The following is a 20,663-nucleotide window of genomic DNA, read 5'->3' as shown; positions in this document are numbered from 1 at the left end:
GCATGTTTTTAAAATGTCATTTAGATCATTGAGTGTTTTCTCATTTATTAATGAATAACTTGGCCTTTGCCGAGACACTTGAGTGTCTCCGGGACCCCAGGAGGGTGGTGGCAGCTGTGCCGCTGAGTTTGCCCTTGCTCAGGGGCTGTGAACGGGCATGGTGTTTGCAAAGGAGTCGCTCCCAAAGGCTGTTTCCACGGTCCCCAACCTCTACCTCCAGCTGGCCCAGGTTAACAGGGCCCTCATGGAAAGAAGCCTTCCTGTGGGCTTGCCCATCAGCCCACTTCGGGGGAAAGGTGAGCCTTTGCCGCTCTTCCACCTCTGTCCTTTCTCACCAAGGGGAGGTGTCTGCCGCCTTCTTCCCCTGCTGCAGGACCTCTGGCCATCAGGGAGTCCACTGCCTGGCAATTAGGAAGGAGCTTTTAGTTCCAATGTCCTGGCTTCTGGCTTAATGTGATCACTAGCATTTGTCAGGGAGAGGTGCGTGCAGCCTGGGAGCCATGCGGGGAGCCTTAACTTGTTTCTCAGTTGAGCGTTTGTACGCCTGCGCCCCTTATCTCTTTGGCCATCACCAAACAAATGCTTCTGCCCCAGGGCCTCCCTGCCCAGCCTGTCAGCAGGCTCCTGGGAAAGGCCTCTGGTCCTTCCTCCAGCAGCTCTGCTCCCGTTGCCCTAGAACACTGGCCAGAGCCCTCTGTGATCGGCCCCACCCCTTGACAACCTTACCTGCATTCCCCTGTGCCCTGACTGCTGCTCCAACCACCTGTGTGTTCTTCAGACCACACCCCGCCTTTGCTCAAGCTTGCTCCCCTCTGGGAGTGCCCTTCCTGCTCCTGTCTCCCCATCCTGTAACACCCAAATTCTGCCCACCCCTTAGTAGGAAGCTAGGAAGCCCCCTACCCATCCCACAGACCCATGTTGACCTCATTCATGTAGCTGTTGTCGTTCCTGCTGCCTCATCCCCAGGAGACTGAGCTGCCCTGGGTTGAGAGAGCCAGGGGAACATCTTGCTCTATTCACATCACAGAAACCTTTCTCTGGTCCAGGACTCCAAGCCTGGTTTGGGTGGTCTCCTTGCCCGTAGGTGTTTGGCCAACGAATGGCGCAGTCTGGTGGTTTCCAGAGTCTCCACGACGAACACTGGCAGGAAGTGACTCATAATGTGAATGCCACTCTCGGGGAGGCCGTTGTCAGTGACATAAACAAACCTCTAGGAGAGGTGGTACAAGCAGCTATTTTACTTATAATTTATACGTTCTTTTCTCCATTGCAGCAGGTCCCCCATGGCAGGGGCTTCCAAATGTCTCCTCGGAACAAGCTCCAGCAAGTCAAAGGCAGGTCATGGCCAGTTATCAGGGGCACATTGATCCCCTCTGGAGGGCCAGCCCTGGCACGCAGGGAGACCCCAGGCAGGGCTCTGTCCCAGATTTTCTCAGGACAGACACTGGGGGCGTGGGCGCATGCGAGAGCACACCCAGTGCACGCCCTCCATGTTCGTTTGTCTGCAGGCAGGTCTGATCCAACTGCAGTGGTCACATGGTAAGGAAGAAAGCCCAGGAAGGTGTTTCCCACTGCAGGTGGAAGCAGCATAGGGGTGTCCTTCTGCTGGGCCCTCGGCGCACCTGGAGAGCAAGCATACTCTGTCAGGGTTGAGATGAACATGGCTTCTCTAGACTTACAAAGAGGTGGGGAAGGGAGGAAGAGGAAGATAACCAGATTTAGGAATTTTTCCCATGGAAACTGCAAACTAATTCCCCTTCCCTCCGTGCCCCTGAATACGTTGCAGGAGTGAACTTGTTACAAGCTGGTCCTAATTTGAGTTATGCTGCTCCTAAAGGGAACCAAATAGGTGTTTCTGGAGAGGCCTCTGGCCTGGAAGGCGGGGGGTGGCGGTCAGGAGACCTGAGCTTTTGTGCTGCTCTCGTTGCTGGTGACTGCTCTTTGCCCCATCTTTCCCGATGCATGAGGGTGGCTGGTGGCCTGCCAGCATGGGCCCTCTGCGGCACTGACCAGCATCATCTCTCACCACCTAAGACCTTCCAGCTCTTCCTGCTAGTGTTGTCTGAGGGCCACCCTGGTCTGGGCCTGGGCTGGGATCATGGGTTTTGTTTTGTTTTGTTTTTTAAATTTATTTAGTTTATTTATTTTTGGCTGTGTTGGGTCTTCTTTGCTGCGCACAGGCTTTCTCTAGTTGCAGCAAGTGGGGGCTACTCTTTGTTGTGGTGCGCGGGCTTCTCATTGCGGTGGCTTCTCTTGTTGCAGAGCACGGGCTCTAGGCACGTGGGCTCAGTAGTTGTGGCGCGTGGGCTTCAGCAGTTGTGGCTCGTGGGCTTAGTAGTTGTGGCGCAGAGGCTTAGTTGCTCCGCATCATGTGGGATCTTCCCAGACCAGGGCTCGAACCCGTGTCCCCTGCATTGGCAGGCGGATTCTCAACCACTGCGCTACCAGGGAAGCCCAGGGTCATGGGTTTTAAATTCTGCTGAGGGAGTTGAGGGGTGGGAATCGCGGCTCCAGCGTTGTGCCCCGTCGGTTGCAGCAGGCATGTGCCCCGCTTGGAGGCTGGAATGCCAAGCTGATCCTGGCCAGGCTGTCTGGCTCCTGGAAGGAGGAGTGTTCATTTGAGCAGCTGGTTTTCTCCCTTCCTTTGCAGGACAAGGAAGATGGGGAGCCAAAGACCAAGCAGCTCAGAGAAGGGGAGGAGGAAGGCGAGAAGCACAGGTAATGCCCCACACGCAGCTCTCTGCCCTGCGCTCTCCTCCAGTACCTGTTGGCTTGCACATCCTCCCAACTCTGCATTCAGTCTCTACCCCATTCCTTCCTCTCCACCTCATGGCTGCCTTGTTCAGACAGGACAGTCTTACAGTTGGAACCTTCTCTGCACCCTTTCCCCCACTGGCTTTCTGACTCTTAGCCACCAGCCTTTTATTCCAGACCCTCATATTATGTCCCCTCACTCTTGTCCTAAAACACTTTGGGTGACATGGTTCTACAGCACCTGCAGAATCAGGTCCAGACTCTCCCTGGTGTGTAAAGCTCTGTCTGAGCCAGCAGCCTGGGCGCCTGCTCACTTGGGGGAGTAGATCTTGATGCCCTGAGAAAGCTTATCTCGGTGGGCTGTGCTTTGAGGGGGTGCAGCAGGTGGGGAGGGGTGCTCCCCAGAGGAGGCTGGACCAGCACTCGGAAGCAGGCCTTCCTGATGCCACAGCCTGCTGTTTCCTTCACCAGTGTGAGTGGAACCCTCCCCAGGTGCAGGCCCCTCATCTCTGCCTTCTTATTCAGGAGCTGATCTCAGATGAGATAGGGGTTTTTCAAGTCCACAGGGGCTCGTGTGTGTCTGTGCATGTGTGACTTAACACTTCACAAAGTGTGTTCACGCCTTCCTCACAGCAGCCCTGCAGGGTCCTTGCCATCTCACTTGTTATCACAGAAGGCGACAGCTCTGTGCTGAGAGGCTGGTGATGCCCAGTGGTGGTGCAGGGACCCTTGTCACCCTAGCACTGGGCTCTGTGGTGTCTTGTTGGGCCTTGGCCCCCCCAGCGCAGCATGCGGCCCTCTCTGGTGACAGAGACGAAGGCCAGGTCATAGCTCTTTTGCCAAGTGACTGCAGACTTGGGGGCTTGGGGGTGGGTGCCTGCACAGTTTCCCCCATTCTGTGGTAACTGCTGAGACACCCTTTGGTTTTCTTCTGGTTTGTTCTTAGGTTTTTGATTACTGGCTGGAGCCTTGGGTCATTTTGCAGATTCAGTTGTCTAACCAGATACAGTGCGGGGCCAGGGGTTGTGGCTGAGGAAATGGGAAAATCCAGCAGGATTGGAGGCAGGCACCCCAGGACCTCACCCCTCACCAGCCATGCTGGGGAATCACCCACCTTCCTCTCTGCCCGTGCTCCTACCCATCTGTCCAAGGAGAACTTTTTAGAGTCGTGGCTGTTTTAGTTCCTTTGGCTTTCCTTATAAATTTTAGAATCAGCTTGTTAATATCTATTTTAAAAGCTTGCTAAAGGTGACTGAGAGTAAAGAGTGACAGAGGAGGTCAATGATGTGTTGTGGAAACCAGGAGAGGAAGGGGTGGCTTTCCGGAGACGGTGCCCCTGCCTTCATCCTAACCCATTCCTTAGTGGCCCCGTGCATGGGTATTTCAAGGAGTGTGGAAGGGATGGACTGTCTCATGTCAGTTCCTCTTAAAATTTCAGAACGTAGGCATCATTCAAGTGTACGTGTTTGTATTGTTGCCTACTTATTAAAAGTAAAGATAAACGAATACAAAAAAGAATAAAATAAAAAATAAATAAATAAAAGTTTGCTGGAGTTTTGATTGGTATTGCATGGAATCTATGGATCAGAATTCCTTTAAAAATTTTTTATTTTTTTATTACCCTCTTCAGGGTAAATCCTACCGCATTCCCCTACAACCAAATCCCCGTTGAGTGGGAGTCAGTCCTCCAAAGGTCGACTAGCGTAGGCCAGGCTCTGTGGGAAGGAAAGACAAGTTCCCACCCCCAGAAGGACCCCTGCTTCTCCTCTGGTCTGGATTTGCCCTCTCCCAGCCAACCTTCCCTCATGGTTAACTGCAGGGGCGCCCATGACTCACCTCTAACACAGCCCCCTGCTTGCTGCCTAGATAAGATGTGATACGGCAGCCCTGGAAACCTGGCCACAAAAAGGGGCATTTATGTCAGTTGCTGTTGTTTTTTGTAAGCCCTCAGTCACTTCTCCTGATGGCAGGTTGGCTGGTGTATGCCGTGGAGGTATGTCTAGGGTAGGGTTTGTGGCCAACAGTCGTGGCCACCCTGCCAGGTGGGAGGAGAGGGCCGGTGTTGCACACTCTGTTGGGCATGGAGCGGGGGAGCGTGTCTTAAGTGCCTGAACAAGCAAGCCCCAAACCCTCAGCTCCCACAGCCGTCACCTCCCCTTGGCTTAGGATTGAGGTCTGCACCCAGCCAGAGCCGTCACCATTCAGGGACACCCTGGGTGAGCGTCACGTACCAGAGAAGGAACTAGGCCACGAACCTTCCTTCCTCAGGGATGGAAAACCGGTTCTCCAACTCCATGTGGAGAAAGGTCCCACCCCAGCTGAGGCCCGGCCCAGCCTTGTCCCAGTACCCAAGCCCTTTAGGCTGGCAAATGCCAGGCCTTCTCTCACCTGCCGGTTGGGTCCCCAGGATGGTGGCTTTGCACCAGGGTGTGCTTGCAGACCCATGACGTCAGCTTGATTCGGCAGACATTGCTCTGCTCTCGCGGTGATGCTCAGAGCGGCCCCTGCCCCCACTTGCTGAGTTACCTCACTCCCGCTCCAGGCCGGAATGTCCCGGCCCTGGATAGAGGGGCTGGGCTGTGGCTCCGTGACTCCTGCTGAGGCAGCAGCACAGAGACCTGCGGCCGCCCTGTTTTTCCTGATCCTGTTGCTCGGGACTAGGCACAGGAATGTGGAAGAGTGAATCAAGAGAGAACTGGTGTAAGGAATGTGGTGTCCTGGGAAGCCGACTGGATGTGTGACCGGGCCAGGTGCTTCCCTTCATGTAGGGGGAGAGTGGGAGCACGGCTGGGGCCTTTCTACATGGAAAACAGTCTTCATCTTGTATGTTGTGATCTCCAGTGCCTCGAAAGCCCTTCTCATTAAACCTGTTCTGGGGGAAGGTTGTGGTCCACCGTGAGGTGAGGAAACCACAGTTCACACAAGTGAAGTGACTCGTCTAAGATCTCCCAGCTGAGAGGGAGGGGAGCGACACTGGGACCCCTCCACCATCCCTGTCTGGTGTGCAGGCAGGGTGGAGAACAGCTGAGCTCATCCAGCTGTCGTGTCACAGATGGGGACACGGAGCCCTTCCCGTCCTCTGCGTGCGAGCTCCCAGGCAGGCCAGGCCTGGTTCCGTTGCACCGCCTTCACTCTTAGTGCTGCGGCCTTTGTCCCATGTGTCCTCTTGGCTGGGGCTGGAGGGGTGGACATCAGGGCTGCCGACAGCCATGCGGTGGAGAGAGAGTGTTTCTCTTGTGCAGCCTGCAGCCGGCATTCTGCAGCCCAGGGCGGCCCCCAGAGTGGTCTGAGGGATAGATCGGGCCCCAGGAGAGTGGGGGGCAGTGAACTGTGCAGGCTCCGGGCCCTGCCACCGCCTGGGCCCCGACAGCCAGTGTGGCCACTTCAGTTCTCATCTTGTGGGCCCTTTGGGATTCAGCTTAGCTGCCATAAACCTTTACTCCACGCCTCTTTTTAAATTTAAATTGGTATTGAAAGTACTTAAAGACGTTTTCAATTGTCGGAAATTTAGTAAATCCTATTAGCCTGTATCTGTGAATATCCTTCTGTTTTGTAACCTTTTTCACATACCATATCTTGATCATCTTTTGATAAATATGCTTCTATAAAATTCTCAGTGGCTGCCTTGTATTTCTTTGAGAGTGCCATAATTAATTTTTCAGTCCTTGAGTTTTGGCATATCAGCTGTTTCTACTTCTTTAAGTGCCCAGCAGCTATGCATTTTCAGGTGGATTGGGGGCAAAGCTAAGCCTGTAAGTTTATTTATTTATTTATTTAAAAATTTATTTATTTTATTTTATGTATTTATTGTTTGTGGCTGCATTGGGTCTTCGTTGCGGCGTACGGGCTTTTCTCTGATTGTGGCAAGTGGGGGCTACTCTTCGTTGCGGTGCGCGGGCTTCTCATTGCGGTGGCTTCTCTTGTTGGCGGAGCACAGGCTCTAGGCGCATGTGGGCCCAGTAGTTGTGGCTCGTGGGCTCTAGAGCGCAGGCTCAGTAGTTGTGGTGCACGGGCTTAGTTGCTCTGCAGCATGTGGGATCTTCCCGGACCAGGGCTTGAACCCATGTCCCCTGCATTGGCAGGCGGATTCCCAACCACTGTGCCACCAGGGAAGCCCCTCAGCCTGTAAATTTAGAGAAGCTGGGCTGGGCTCTGTAGAGTCTTGGGTGAGAGTGGGTGCAGACCACGCGGCTCAGATGCGATGGCAGCTCCAGCTGGGCAGGGGCCTGACTTAACTAGCGCTTGGCACATTCAAAATAACCAAGTGAAAAATCACTCTTAGATAATCATTGTCAACTTTTTAAAAAATTAATTAATTAATTTTATTTTTGGCTGCATTGGGTCTTTGTTGCTGCGTGCAGGCTTTCTCTAGCTGCAGCGAGTGGGGGCTACTCCTCGTTGTGGTGCGCGGCTTCTCATCGCAGTGGCTTCTCTTCATTGCGGAGCACAGGCTCTAGGCGTGCGGGCTTCACTAGTTGTGGCACATGGGCCCAGTAGTCGTGGCTCACGGGCTCTAGAGCACAGGCTCAGTAGTTGTGGCGCACGGGCTTAGTTGCTCCGCAGCATGTGGGATCTTCCCAGACCAGGGCTCGAACCCATGTCCCCTGCACTGGCAGGTGGATTCTTAACCACTGTGCCACCAGGGAAGTCCCTCATTGTCAACGTTTGGTTGTTGTTTTCTATCTGTTAAATTTCTGTTATATGTTCAGAACAATCCTTTGCAGACATTATTTTCAGTGGTTATATAATGATCCGTGTAATATCTGGGTGTATCTTTATGTATTTTATATATTTTTTATTTTATTTTTTGAGTATGTAAAGGATTCATGGTTCATAATGCAAAAGGTGTTAAAAGACACACAGGGGAAAAAAATCTTCCTTTACTCCCAGCCTCCTAGTTGCAAGACCACCTTGAGGGCCAGCTGCTTGGCTCCTTTCAGAGGTGAACTGTGCACAGATATTCAAATATTCTGATATATCCCCCCCCCATACACATGCTTGTTTTTACACACGTGATAGCACACTATACTGCCATACTACTGTTTCTCACCTCGCTCATGTCCATTTGACAGTACGTCTTGACATTCATTACACAAAAGTTCATAAAAAGCATCTTCCTTGTCCCTTTGGTCATGTGGCGTTCTGTTGTTCATATGGGCCAAAGGGCACATAACCAGGGTTTGCATGATGCACTCTCCCCGCTAGGAGAGAGTTAGCTCCAGGAGGGATCTCTTAATGTCTGTGTCCTCCAGAGCACCTTAGCACAGGACTCTCCTGTTTTGCAGCCTTAGACCGGGGGAGTCTGAAAGGCTCCTGGTTCTCCTCTGGCCTGGCTCTCTCCACCATCTCTGCCTTTGGCTCCTGGAGAGCTGGGGATGGCTCACATTTCCTCAGTGTTTGGGCATTGCCTCAGGCATAGGAAGAGCCCATGCAGTTGGAATCTGTCTTCTTCCCTTATCCAGAAGATTTCAGTCCAGGTCGATTTCACACCCAGTGCTGAGCAGAAAGGGCTGTAGAGATAAGCAGTAAGATAAGAAGCCAGGCTCCTGGACTTACTAATAACAGTGCTGCCAAGTTCATGGAGATCAGACATACTGGAGAGGCAGGTAGTAGGCTGTTCTTTGGCTGGGCCTCAACTGCTGGGGTATGTCCTGGCCAGCCCTGCCACTTGATGTGCAATGTGCAGAAACAGGCGCGTCCCTGCCACCCTGTGGGCCACACGGGGACCACTTTCGATCTGCTTGGGCAGTATTTTGAGAAGGCTTGGGAGGCCATGCGTGTGTCTTCTGGGCTGCTCGTTCCCACCGGCACTCAAGGGTTACTCTCTGGACTTTGGAGGGTTGACCGTCCCATTTTGGGACAGTCTGCCATATTCCCATCCTAGCAGTTAGAGAGCTCTCAGGGTTTGGGGCAGCAGTGTGGAGTGGGAAGGTAGCACTCCTGGGCGATTTGACCTTTGCTCTGCAGGACACCACTCTGTGCAGTGTTGATGTCCACAGTCTGTGTCACCTACAGCCTCATGAGAAATGATACCTTTGATTTCCATATGGAAGCCAATGAAAGCATGACCCTTTCCATCCTGTCTCAAAAGCTTCAAAGCTGGATTTGAACCCAGGTCACACTGTTGGAAGGCCAAGGCTCTTGTACCCTCTCCCCCGAGCAGCTTCCTCGTTCTAAAATGGGGATAGCAGAACCAGCGTTTGGCTCTAGTGGCCTCCAGAAGGGTGAATTCAGATGCCAGTGCCTGCCGATGAGTGCAGTCACATCCCACCCAGTCTCCAAGAGCTGTGGCAGTTCCAGTCACTGAAGGGGGAAGCCCCCAGGACGGCAGCCTGGGCCCACCTCCTGACCCTCTTGTCTTACCGTTTGTTTCTTGGCTTTCCTGTTGTGTCTCAAGTCTCGTCTTCTTTTGGATTTTTTGTTTTTAATCTTTCCATTTCCTTCCTGTTATCTTGCTAATAATATACTCTTTTCCCTTTTAGTGGTTTCCACAGGGATACAACATACATCCTTAACTTATCAAAGTCATAACAAGTCACATTTTACCATTTCCCATACAGTGCCACGACCTCAGAACACTTTAAGGCCATTTGCCTCTCTTCCTGTCTTGTGTACTGTTGTTGCTATATTTGAAATCCCACAAGTCATTATTACTGTTTTATACAGTCAATATTCATTTAAATTTACCCACATATTTACTCTTTCATGCTTTTCAAGGAATGCATTTCATTCCTTCCTGAGTTCCATGCTTCCATATGAGATCATTTTCCTTCAGTCTAAAGCATTCCCTTTAGTATTTCTTAAAGAACAGATCCTCTGATGACTAATTTTCCCAACTTTTCTTTATCTGGAGAAGTCTTCCTTTGAAAGCTGTTTAACCTAGCTTTATAATTCTGGTGTGGCATTTTATTTACTTTCGGCCCTTCCCATGTATCTCTCCATTGTCTTACGATTTTCATGGCTTCTGTTGAAAAATCAGCTGTCATTTTCAGTTTCTCCTTTGAAATTTGGGTGTCTTTGTCTAATTTAAGAATTTGTCTTTGGTGTTAAGTAGTTTGACAGTGATTTGCCTAGTTATGCTTTTCTTTGGAGTTCATAGAGTTTCTTTAATCTATGGCTTGGTGTTTTTAATTAATTCTGTAAATTTTTCACTCATTATCTCTTTAAATATTGTTTTTGGGACTCTAATTACATGTATGTTAGATCTTTTCATCATGTTCCATATGTTTCTTAAGTTATTTTCTGTATTTTTCAACTTTTTTACTTCTGTCCCTCAGCCTGGATATTTTCTGGCTTATCTTACAGTTCACTAATCCTTTCTTTAGCAGTATCCACACTGCTGTTGAACCCATTTATTGATTTATTAATTTTGATTCTATTTTCACTTGTAGAATTTCCATTTGATTGATTTTTACAGTTTCCGAAATTCAGATATCTCTGCTAAAATTCTTGATCTTGTGGTATACCTTCCTGAACTTTTAATAATTTCTATTAACTTACATTTCATTTCTGATATTACATTCCAGTATCTAGATCTCCTGTGAGTGTATTTCTGTTACCTTTATTTTTTTCTCTTGGCTTTGGTTGAATTCTGGATATTGCATATGAAAAGTTCCAGAGATAATTTGGGATTTTGAATAGTTTATTTTCCCCCAGAAGGAGTTTATTCCAGCTTTTGGCAGGCATGGATACCCTGACCTACCCTTTCAGGACTGATGAAGAGGCTTCCTCTCACTGAACACAAATTTTTGTCTCTTCAGCCTCATGAGATTGCGGGAAGCTCTGCTTGGTCTCTCGGCTTTTCAGCTTCTGCTTGTAAAAACACAAATGCTTTAAGGGGAAAGTAATGCCCAAAGCCAGGCTCACCTTGTTGCACTTCCCTTCTTTCTGTGATTGCAGCCCCTCAGGTCCTTGTTGCCGTGGTAATTCACCAACACACAGATTTTTTTAAAGTTTGCAGAAGGAGGGAATTAAACCTTGTTCCTTTGTTAGAAAGGCCAGGCCCCAGAGCAGAACCCAGTGCCCCATGACCTCTCCAGAGACTTTTGCCATTTGGTGGTAATGGGGGTGGGGTGGGAGGAGCAGTTAATTGGACGTTAGTGAGGGTCAGTCTCTTCATTATCCCTCAACAGACTGAACCAGGAAAGGACTTGAACCTAGCTTGACAGAGCTCGACACACCCAGCATAGCCTTCTTGTTTACAGATGTGAAAATCGGAGCCCAGAATGGGGCAATTGCACAGTGACTGGGACCCAGGTGTTCTTGACTGCTTGACCAGTGCTCAGCTCTAGGGGAGAACAGGGGACAGTGGCCGGCGGGGCTGCCGGGGGTGCTGGGGGTGGCTGCTGCTCTTTCCTGTTGCTTCTGGCCCCTCCCTGTCTCCTGCTGTGTCCGCCCTCATTCCGGCTAGTCTTCTGAAGCCTGGGCAGCAGGGGGTGCTGGAGGTGCGGGTGCCTGTTGTTACTGCTGTGAGCTCTGGGTACAGCTGCCACCAGACTCTCCTCTCTCTGATTTCTTACAAGACCCTGGAGCCAGTTTCTGAGAGTGACAGTTTTTTTTTATTCTCACTAATCCCCACAGTTTTCTTCCCACACCCAGTTTCTCTTCCGCTTTTCTCCCCACCCTGTTATAAACGAAAGTCAATGTACCTATCATGCCCCACTTTCTCTCCCAGTGCCTTAGTGACCTGGCATTAGGCCCAGGGGCTGGAGAAATCAGCCACACATTTCCCTGGCACAGACAGAGGGTTCCATAGATGACAGACCACAGGAGGCCTCCTGTTGGGAAAATGTTCCCAGGACTTCTGAGGCGCCAGCAGTCCTGAGAGGGCTCAGAAGAGGTAGTGGGGAAGAAAGAGGACCCACATCCCAGTCCCATCTGGCTAACAGGTTGGGGAGGCCACTGCTGCCTCCCCCAGGGCCCAGATGGTCTGTCCCAGTGTCTCTGTCTTGCCTTTATTAAGCAGCAGCCCCCAGGAACTCTCTCTTTGCCACCCTGTGGAGTTAGCCAAGGGCCCGTCCTGCGGGCAGGCTGCTGTGTGTGGGAGTCGGGGTTTGATGAGCTGCTGAGCCAGGGAGGCCTCCAGTGAGCTCTCGGTACTGCCAGCCCTGCCCGAGGAGACTGCGATGAGAGGAAAACAACACCACGGTCGCTGGTCAATCCCAGTGTGCCATTCTGGCTCCTTGTGGCCGCTCCCGCTTCACAGAGGTCGTGGGATCTGCTCTGGTAGACTTTAAACCCCCCTCGCGGGGGCGAGGTGTGGGAACTTCTCGTGGCTGTGCAGGTGCGTTGTGGCTTTCCCAGCCTTGCACACTGTCATGCCTGTTCCCTCGGCCCTTGCTGGCCACTCGCAGCACACCAGACCCTTGCCACCAGTAGCTGAGGCTCCAGGGCACGAAGGCTCTGAGGAGCAGGTGGGGCTTGGGGAACCAGTGGGTGACCACTGGCTTTCTCTTTTAGGAGTAGCTCTGGCCCGGGCTTGGAGTCCCACCTTGCCTTGTCTCAGATGCTGCGACCACTGCTGTAGGACCCTATAAAAATGGTGCAGTCTCTTTGACCCCCAGTTCCCGTAACTGTCAAATGGAGATAACGCTGGAGAGACATCCAGTGAATGCTCTCTGTGCACCCCGACCCCAGCTCTTGAAGAGAACCTACTGTGCAGGTGGGGCTTTGGGAGAGCGCCCAGCCCGGCTGCTAACTGGAAGATGAGGAGGCTGGGGCTCAGAGAAGGGAGCCTGTCACAACGAAGCTTCTGTTCCTGCGCTGTCTCCCTTCCGCAGGTCATCTCCAGAGAGACCAGAGGAGAGTCAGGAAGTAGCCAGCTCCTATGGCTTCACCACATGCCAACCTGCAAGCGTATAAGGTGAATGAGACCGTGTTATACCTTACTTTCTCTCTGCTTGTTCTCTCTGCCCTTTAGGGAACTCAGGCTGCGGAACTATGTCCCAGAGGATGAGGACCTGAAGAGGAGGAGGGTGCCCCAGGCCAAGCCAATCGCAGGTAGGTGGGCTGCGTCTCCACCTCTGCTCCATGGCACTGTTGGTTGCCTCCACCTTGGCAGGTGTCACCCTCTCTTGGAGAATAACTGACAGTGCCAGGGCTGGAAGTTGGGCCTCCAGGACCCTCCGTCACCATCTCGTGGCAGATGCACAACTAGAAGCAGTCTGGGCACTGAAGCGGCCTGTCGTGCCTGCTCTGCCCTGCTCACGCCCTGCCTAGGAGGCCTTCCAGGGACCTGTGAGGGAAGAGGCCACATCCCCTCAGAGGACCTCTCTGGGCTGAGAAGTGGAAGTGGCCCTGGGGCCCTTGGACAGCAGGGGCAGGGTGATGGGTGCTGCGGGCCCTTGGAGGGTCAGAGTGAGAGACGCTGAAGAGGGGCTGACCATCCAGGTCCTTGGAGAGTAGCGGGCAGGCAGACACCCGCCCAGCTTGGGGCGTGGCAGTGCCAGAGCACAGAGGATGGGCAGAGGTGGTCTCACTGGTGGGATGAAGGGCCTGGCCCAGAGGCTGCCCAGTCACACCACGGTGTGGGGAGCAGCACAGCAGCCGGAGCATCTGGCCAGCTGCAGCCTGTCCAGAGCCATCCACGCTGGAGATGCTGGGGTGCTTCTTGTCATGCAGATCCCTGGCCATGTTTTTTATTCTTTGTTTTTATCAATTTTTAATTATATGAGTAATAAATTAATAGATACATTTATCTTATAAAAGAGTAAAGTGTTGCCCATTCAGCCACACTCCAGTCTGCCTCCCCATCTCCTTCGGCCCTGAGATTCACACACTTCCCAGGTGATCTGCTTCATGGATTGGGCCTCACCATGGTGAGGCAGTGGCATGGTGGGGAGAGTAAGGCAGGACAGAGGACAGGGACGGGGAACTGGTCCCATGTCTCAGGGTCAGCACCTGTGTCTGGAGGGAGGTGAGGCAGGGCAGAGGGGCCATGAGGAGACCCAGGACAACGGTGAGGGGGGTTAGAGGAAGCCCGTGGAGCCCAAATTTGTTGTTCTTGACATCTGTCCCCACAGGGGCAGGGCCCTCCTGGTCAGGCCACCCAGAGGCCCGTTGTGCTGTTGGCAGCTGGGTGGAGCCGGGAGGTACACGTGGGCAGGACTCCTCGAGGTGGCTGCCCCCCTGGTCTTGGGAGCACAGATCTAAGAGTGGGATGGGAAGAAAAGCCACCTGTGCCCTGGCCATCCCCAGGGCACATCCTCAGAGCCCAGGGGCCCCAGGAGGGTATGGGAAAAGCCAGTCCTCAAGGCCCTTCCCAAAACCATACTTTGGATATATCCAGGCAACTGTCTCATTTCCCAGCTGGGGATCCTGGGACTAAGAGAAGCACCCATGCTTCCTGGCTAGAGGTCTGGGCTCCGTCTACTCTAGCTGGCTGCCTGCCGCCTGCTGGCCCTCCTTCATCCCCGGATTGCCTTCATCCTGAGAAACCCAAGCCCTTCCTCCAGAGCTGCCTTTGCAGGATCTCACCTCTAGGTAGTTAGGGGCCAAGGGGAGAGCCGGGGCAAGAAATCCCAGACTCTCCCAGGGACCTGCGGCTGCAGTTTGCCTGCAGTTTGCCGTATCTGGGAGAGTGGTGGCTCCTTTCCGACCTGCCTCTGTTGTTGTCTTGCGCCCTCTAGTGGAAGAGAAGGTGAAGGAGCAGCTGGAGGCCGCCAAGCCAGAGCCCATCATTGAGGAAGTGGTGAGTGCCTGGGGGTGTCGCCGTCCTCCCTTGCTCCTTCTGTGGGTCCTTTTCTCCTTCCCACCTGCTCTCTTCACACATCCTTCCTTCTCGTCACTTCTTTATTCCCTTTCTACCTCCCTGTTTCCCCTCAGCCCCCTCCTTCCTCCTCCCTTTTCTCCCCTTTTCCTACCTCTGTCCCCTGTCTTCTACTTCCCTTGGGGCTAAGCCCTTCCAGCCCTGACATGTGTCTCCTCCCTCCCCAGGACCTGGCCAACCTCGCACCCCGGAAGCCTGATTGGTGAGTGTTGCCCATGTAGGACCAGTGCAGACTGACTGGGACACTCTTGGTGCTAGGCATGGGCTCCGGCTGGGCCTTTCCCAGCCTCGCAACGGGAGGCAGGCAGTGTAGACATACAGCTACAGGAGATTATTACTGTCTGAAGTAAGTGCCGAGAAGGACGTAAGTGGAGAATGAGAGGGACATGACGGGGAATGACACCTAAGGGTGGGGAGGGGCTCGGGCAGCGGGGGCTCAGCAGTCCCCTCCAAAAGTCCCTTCTGAAAGGATGAGGGCCCGCCCCACCTCAGAGAGCTCCGTTTGAACAAGGCTGACGGTTGCCCGCTGGGAGCCATAGGGTAGAGGCAAGACGGTGGGAAGGGCAGATGAAGGTTTCTGCCCCAGTTCTGCCACCAGCTAGCCTGTTTCCCTTTGGCCTCAGCTCCCTCTGCTGTGAAATGGGGATGCTCATCCTTCCTGGTGCCCCTGTGACTGGGCAGAGAAAGAGGGTGAGAGAGGGCCGTGTGTTCACTTTACCTTGGGCCAGAGGTACCAGCCATTTCCCTCTCACTTGCAATTCTGTGTCAAGTACGGCACTAGCTGAAGGTGTTCTAATTTGATGAAACAAAAGCATGGGGCGTGTGTCCTTGGAAACCCAGAGCCAGGGGGAATAGGCTGTGTGTGCACTTCTGGAAGCTCCTGGTGGTGAGGGTGAACGTGTGGTCGAAGGAGGAGCAGGACCCCCAGCGGGCCGGGGCAAGTCACTGGCTGATGGAGACCAAGGGGAACAGACAAAGAGAGGACCCTAAGAACCATCTACCCTGTACACCTTGACTCGGGCCCCTGTGTTGGGTGGGTGTGTGGTGCTAGTCCCTGCCTCACTGGGACGGGCAGGGGTGGCTGATGCTGGGTTTTGGAGGACACAGAAAGAGAGAGGGAGGAGCATCCTGGCCTCAGGCACCCGAGTGTGATTCCTGATGCCGGAGGGGCTGTGGGAGGGGAAGGCCCCAAGGCCACATCAGGCCAGCCTTCAGCCTCCGGCCTCCTCCCACCTCCCTGCTCCAGGGACCTCAAGAGAGATGTAGCCAAGAAGCTGGAGAAGCTAGAAAAGCGGACCCAGAGGGCCATCGCCGAGCTGATCCGTAAGTGCGGGGCCTGGTAAGGCAGGGTTCCCGGCCCTCTGGGTGGTGGCGCAAGCACACGGCCCCTCTCCACTCCTCCTATCTGCCACCCTTCCAGGTGAGAGGCTGAAGGGCCAGGAGGACAACCTGGCCTCTGCAGTGGCGGCCACCACCACCGAACAAGAGGCTGGTGACTCCGACTGAGGCATGCCCTATCCCCTCGCCGCCCACCTTTCAGGCCTGTCCTACAGGAGGATGGTCTTGGGCAAGGGTAGGGGCTGGGCTTGCCGTCACCTCCAGTTTGGCCTCAGAACAGTGACTCCCTGCCTAGCAGTCTGAACCCCACCCCTCCCCATGCTGTGAGGTCGGCTCCTTGTCTCCTGAGTGGTCCCCACCGTGCTAAGTTGGGGCAGAGCCAGCAACAACTCTGTGGGCTTGCTGTATCTCTACATATATATGTTATTTTGAATTTTTTTAATGTCTGGAAATAGAAACAAGCAGACCCCTGTGTATGGCAGAAACCTCCTGAATATTTGGGATACTCTGGGTTTGGGCCCCAAGACAGGGCAGCTGCAGAAGTGATGTTTAATATGAGTAAGCCCTGTGTTGGGCTGAACATGTTGAGGCTGGAGGGGTGGGGAAGGCCCAGGCCTGATCTTCTGGGCCCAGGTTCTGGTCCAGTCCTTGGTCAGCGGTGATCATCTCAAAATCCTTGGGTGACAGAGATAAGGCCTTATAGTAGTTTTTGGGATACCTTGGAGAGGCTCCCACTCTGGTCCTCTGTGGACCCCCTTGCAGTGAGAAGGAAGCGACTGGGCCCATGAAGGGGGTGAGCTGTGCCTTGGCAAAGCCCCGACTCTGGGCCACTACAGATTTGGGGCCCCTGGCACTGCTCGTTCACATTCCACCCACAACCCCAGCAGCCTGTCTCCCCACTTCACCGGCCAGAGCTAGACGCTGGCTTCCCTGGCACAGGGTGCCCGTATGGGGGAGGGTGGCCCATTCTGCTAAAGACTGGGGTATTGTAGCCTGGGTTTCGGGGGTGCTCTTGGACCCTGGGTCCCCAAGGTCCTGGTTTCAGGACCGTGAGCCTCCTCCGTGGAGCTGACTCTCCAGAATGACCGGCTGGCCACAAGTCTGACTCCAGGTACCTGTGACCATTTAGAGTTTCATCTCCTCCAGGATGATCACACTCTTAAGTTTCCTTCATGGTTTCCCCTTGAGCCTCCCGCCCCTGCCCTGAGTCATCCCAGTGTGTTCCTCCCTCCGTGCCAGCTTCTAGGAACACAATGGCCCAGCTCTGGTAGACGGTGCTGAGGACTCGGGCGGTAGAGGTGGAGGGAGTGTGTGCACACAGACTGTCACTCATACAGTAAAGTAAATGGTTTAACTTAAAATTATGCAACTCCTCTAAGAAGGTAACTCTTGGGAAGGGAGCAGAAACCGGCAGCTATGAGTAAGGGCTGAAGTGGTAGGTGGCTGGCTGCTGCGGTGAGCAGTGGGACAAGGCCAGGACTGATCCCCACAAGCGACAGGGATCAGACGCGCCCCGCCGGTGTCAGGACTGGAGCCAGGCTCCCTCTGCATAGCCGGGGTCTAGAGCTGGGCTTCCCTTCCTAGGAATAAAGGGTGAAAAGATGCCCCCGCCTCCTGGGATTGCAGTTGGAAGCAGGATGTTTGTCTGTGGCAGTGTAGGACTCAGACACCTGTGACTGGCAGCTAGGCTCCCACTCAGCACCAGAGTAAGGATATCCCCACTGTATGAGAGCCCAGAGAGTTAATGAAAGGTTCGCGTCTGCATTTACAGCCCTGTGTGCCCTTACAGAACAACGGCCCTGCAGGGAGAGAGAAAAGCAAAAACTATCACCCATGAGGGACACTCAAAAATTATAAAATGCATGAGAAAATCCAGTGCCGTAAAGAATGGCCAGCAGCCCAACAAGTGGGAGAATTTCTACTTGAAGAAAGTATAACGATAACATCCTAACAGGCTTTAAAATGAGCATTTGTTTTATCACCAGTGAGATCAAAGAGGGACTGACCCCCCTCCCACACACAACTCAAGAACAGGGATTTGGTATAAGAAACAACTGATCAGAAATCTTGGAAATAAAGAATGTTTATTTATTTTTTAAAATTTATTTATTTATTTATTTTTGGCTGCGTTCGGTCTTCGTTGCTGTGTGCAGGCTTTCTCTCGTTGCAGAGAGCGGGGGCTACTCTTCGTTGCAGTGCATGTGCTTCTCAATGCGGTGGCTTCTCTTGTTGTGAGGCACAGGCCCTAGAGTGCGTGGGCTTCAGTAGTTGTGGCACGCGGGCTCAGTAGTTGTGGCTTGCGGGCTCTATAGCACAGGCTCAGTAGTTGTGGCGTACGGGCTTAGTTGCTCCGCGGCTTGCGGGATCTTCCCGGACCAGGGCTCGAACCCGTGTCCCCTGCATTGGCAGGTGGATTCTTAACTGCTGAGCTGCCAGGGAAGCCCAAGAATGTTTATTAAAATAAGAAACTCACTGGAAGAGCTAAATGATAACTTATAGTCAAAGAAGGGATTAATAAATTGGAAGTAAAGTTGAAGATCCAAAAGGTGGCAGAGAGAAAGAAAGAAGGAGAGAGAGGGGATAGGTTGAGAACCCTGACATACTGGTAGCTGTCCTTTAGCTGATAGGAATTCGTTCGGGAAAAGAAAACTGGAGAAAAAAGGTACTTGAAGAAGGAGTAGCAATCACTTCTGTTTCTGGCTTCTCGGTAGGATGGTTGCCTGAACTGATCTTCCCTCGGAAAACAGCTTAAAATACTAGGTAAATAAATATTGACAAATGCTTTTTAAATGCATTAATGATCTGGCAAGAAAGTAAGGAATACTCAGGCCAAAAGGTAAGAGAAGCGGCAGAATGCTGAAGCCTGACCTTTGCCCTGAAGGTATTTGACAAGCCAGGTGAAATCGAGCCTTGGTTTTGGAGGCCCTCAATGCCTGGTGGGGCCCCAAAGGGCAGCACCCTCTGTGAACTAATAATCAATCTGTACTCTTGGCATCCCAAGGGGAACTTGAACCCTGCCAATTACTGGAGTAGAATAAAGTCTCCCTTGAGAACTGAGGCAGCCGTCCCTCATGTGGGTTTGCACATGAGAAGCCTCAGGCCAAGATTTACAGTGGTCCCAGAATGTGGTGGTCTCAGACACTTGATAGAAGGAAATGCAGATCCGACCTGAGTGAATCTTTATTCATCTTAGTCCTCAAAGAATCCCCACCAATAAAGTTCCAAGAAAGAGGAATAGCGTACAGAAAAGTTCACCAGATATACTAGGCAACAAAGCACTCAGAGCAAAGGACATCAGAAAGAACATGGTAGCGTGAGAGTTGCAAAGACTTCAGACATTAGAATTATCAGTCAGTTAATTTCAATGTTTAAAAATTATTTAAGAACTAAAAGAGAAGCTTGAAAACCAGAATAGATTTGCAGAAGAACCAAAGTGATGCTCTAGAAGTAAAAATTATTATAGCAATTTAAAACCTTGTATCTGTGAATTAGAGCCAAAGAGACAATTTGTGAATAGGAAGCTAGATCTGAAGAGGTTATCCAGAATGCAGCCAGCGCGATAAACAGGTCAGTAATGTAAAACAAGAGGCTAAGAGATATGAAGGATAGAGTGAGAAGATCCAACACGTGGTTGGAGTTCCAGGGGGAGAAAAAAGGCAAAAATGGGGCAAAGGTCATTTTTTTTTTAAATGACTGAACTTTTCAAAATCACCAGTCCACAGATTCGAGGTCAACAATTCTCAAGCTGGGCAACCAAAAGACATCTGCAGTCAAATGTTCTATCTCTTGTTATGGGTGGTGATTCATTAGGTACGTTCACTTTACGAATATTCATTGAGCTGTACATATATGTTTTGTGTACTTTTTGTATGTTCATTACAGCTCAATAAGCAAGTTTGCCTCAAGTTTTTTTCACACTTCGTATTAATTATAAATTGCTGCATATGATTTACCCCAAATCTCTGTGGCTTAAAACAACAAATCATTATTATCTGACAGTTTCTGTGGATCAGGAATTCAAGAGTGGCTTAGCTGAGTAGTTCTAGCTTGGGATCTCTTTGAAGTAGCCGTCAAGATGTCCTCCAGGGCAGCAGGCATCGCAAGGCTCGACTGGGGCTGGAGGATCTGCTTCAGGACCGTTTCCACTCCCAGGGCTCACAGGAATGCTTAGAGAAGCATTACGCACACACAGTTCTTGCCACGTGGACCTCTCCATAGGGCTTGCATGAGTGTTCACATGTGGTAGCAGCTGGCTTTCCCCAGAATGAGCGATCCCAGAGAGAAAGCAGGAGGAAGCTTTAGGGTCTTTTATGACCAGGTCTTGGAACTGATATTATGCCACAGTCTATTTGTTAGAAGCAAGTCACTGCGTCCAGCCCACACTCAAAGGGAGAAGAATTAGATTCTACCTCGAGGTGGAGTCTAAGAATTTGTGGATGTATTTTAAAACCAGTACATACCTGGACACATTGGAATAAATTGTCAGAACAAAAAGACCAAGAAACAATCTTAAAATTAGAGAAGATTATATTATCTTTCAAAGATCAAGCCCACAGCAAATGTCTCAAACACAGCCGGTGTTAACTGGAATGGTACCATCTGGCATCAGTGTTAACTGGACAAAAGGTAATTGTCAACTTGAAATTCTATACCCAGAGAAAATATGTTACAAGTACAAAATATTTTTAGACAAACAAAATCAGAGGTTTTGTCACCAGCAGACTTTTAAAAAAAATCTATCTTGAGGTAATGAAAATATTCTAAAATGGATTATGGTGATGGTTGTACAAGTCTGTGAATATGC

At 51.7% G+C, this 20,663-nt stretch overlaps 1 protein-coding gene across 2 annotated transcripts in view; it reads left to right on the top strand.

The window, feature by feature from the left end:
* The window catches only part of CCDC12 (coiled-coil domain containing 12), a 49,812-nt gene extending 30,250 nt beyond the window's left edge, over positions 1-19,562 (top strand). The window contains exons 2-8 of one of the 2 annotated variants that reach the window (XM_036869493.1): positions 2,651-2,718; positions 12,674-12,753; positions 14,062-14,235; positions 14,382-14,443; positions 14,689-14,723; positions 15,768-15,844; positions 15,942-16,333. In XM_036869493.1, coding sequence (XP_036725388.1) covers positions 2,651-2,718; positions 12,674-12,753; positions 14,062-14,235; positions 14,382-14,443; positions 14,689-14,723; positions 15,768-15,844; positions 15,942-16,027 — 582 coding nt within the window. In that variant the 3' untranslated portion in view covers positions 16,028-16,333. Of the gene's footprint in view, positions 1-2,650; positions 2,719-12,673; positions 12,754-14,061; positions 14,236-14,381; positions 14,444-14,688; positions 14,724-15,767; positions 15,845-15,941 lie in introns of both variants that reach the window. The other variant, XM_036869494.1, reaches the window with a different exon arrangement.
* The last annotated feature ends 1,101 nt before the right edge of the window (positions 19,563-20,663 follow it).

The sequence above is a fragment of the Balaenoptera musculus genome, chromosome 11 (genome assembly GCF_009873245.2).
Source record: "Balaenoptera musculus isolate JJ_BM4_2016_0621 chromosome 11, mBalMus1.pri.v3, whole genome shotgun sequence".
Taxonomy (NCBI): Eukaryota; Metazoa; Chordata; class Mammalia; order Artiodactyla; family Balaenopteridae; genus Balaenoptera; species Balaenoptera musculus.
Note: the sequence above shows the minus strand (reverse complement) of the source record. Positions and strands in the feature narration are given on the sequence as shown.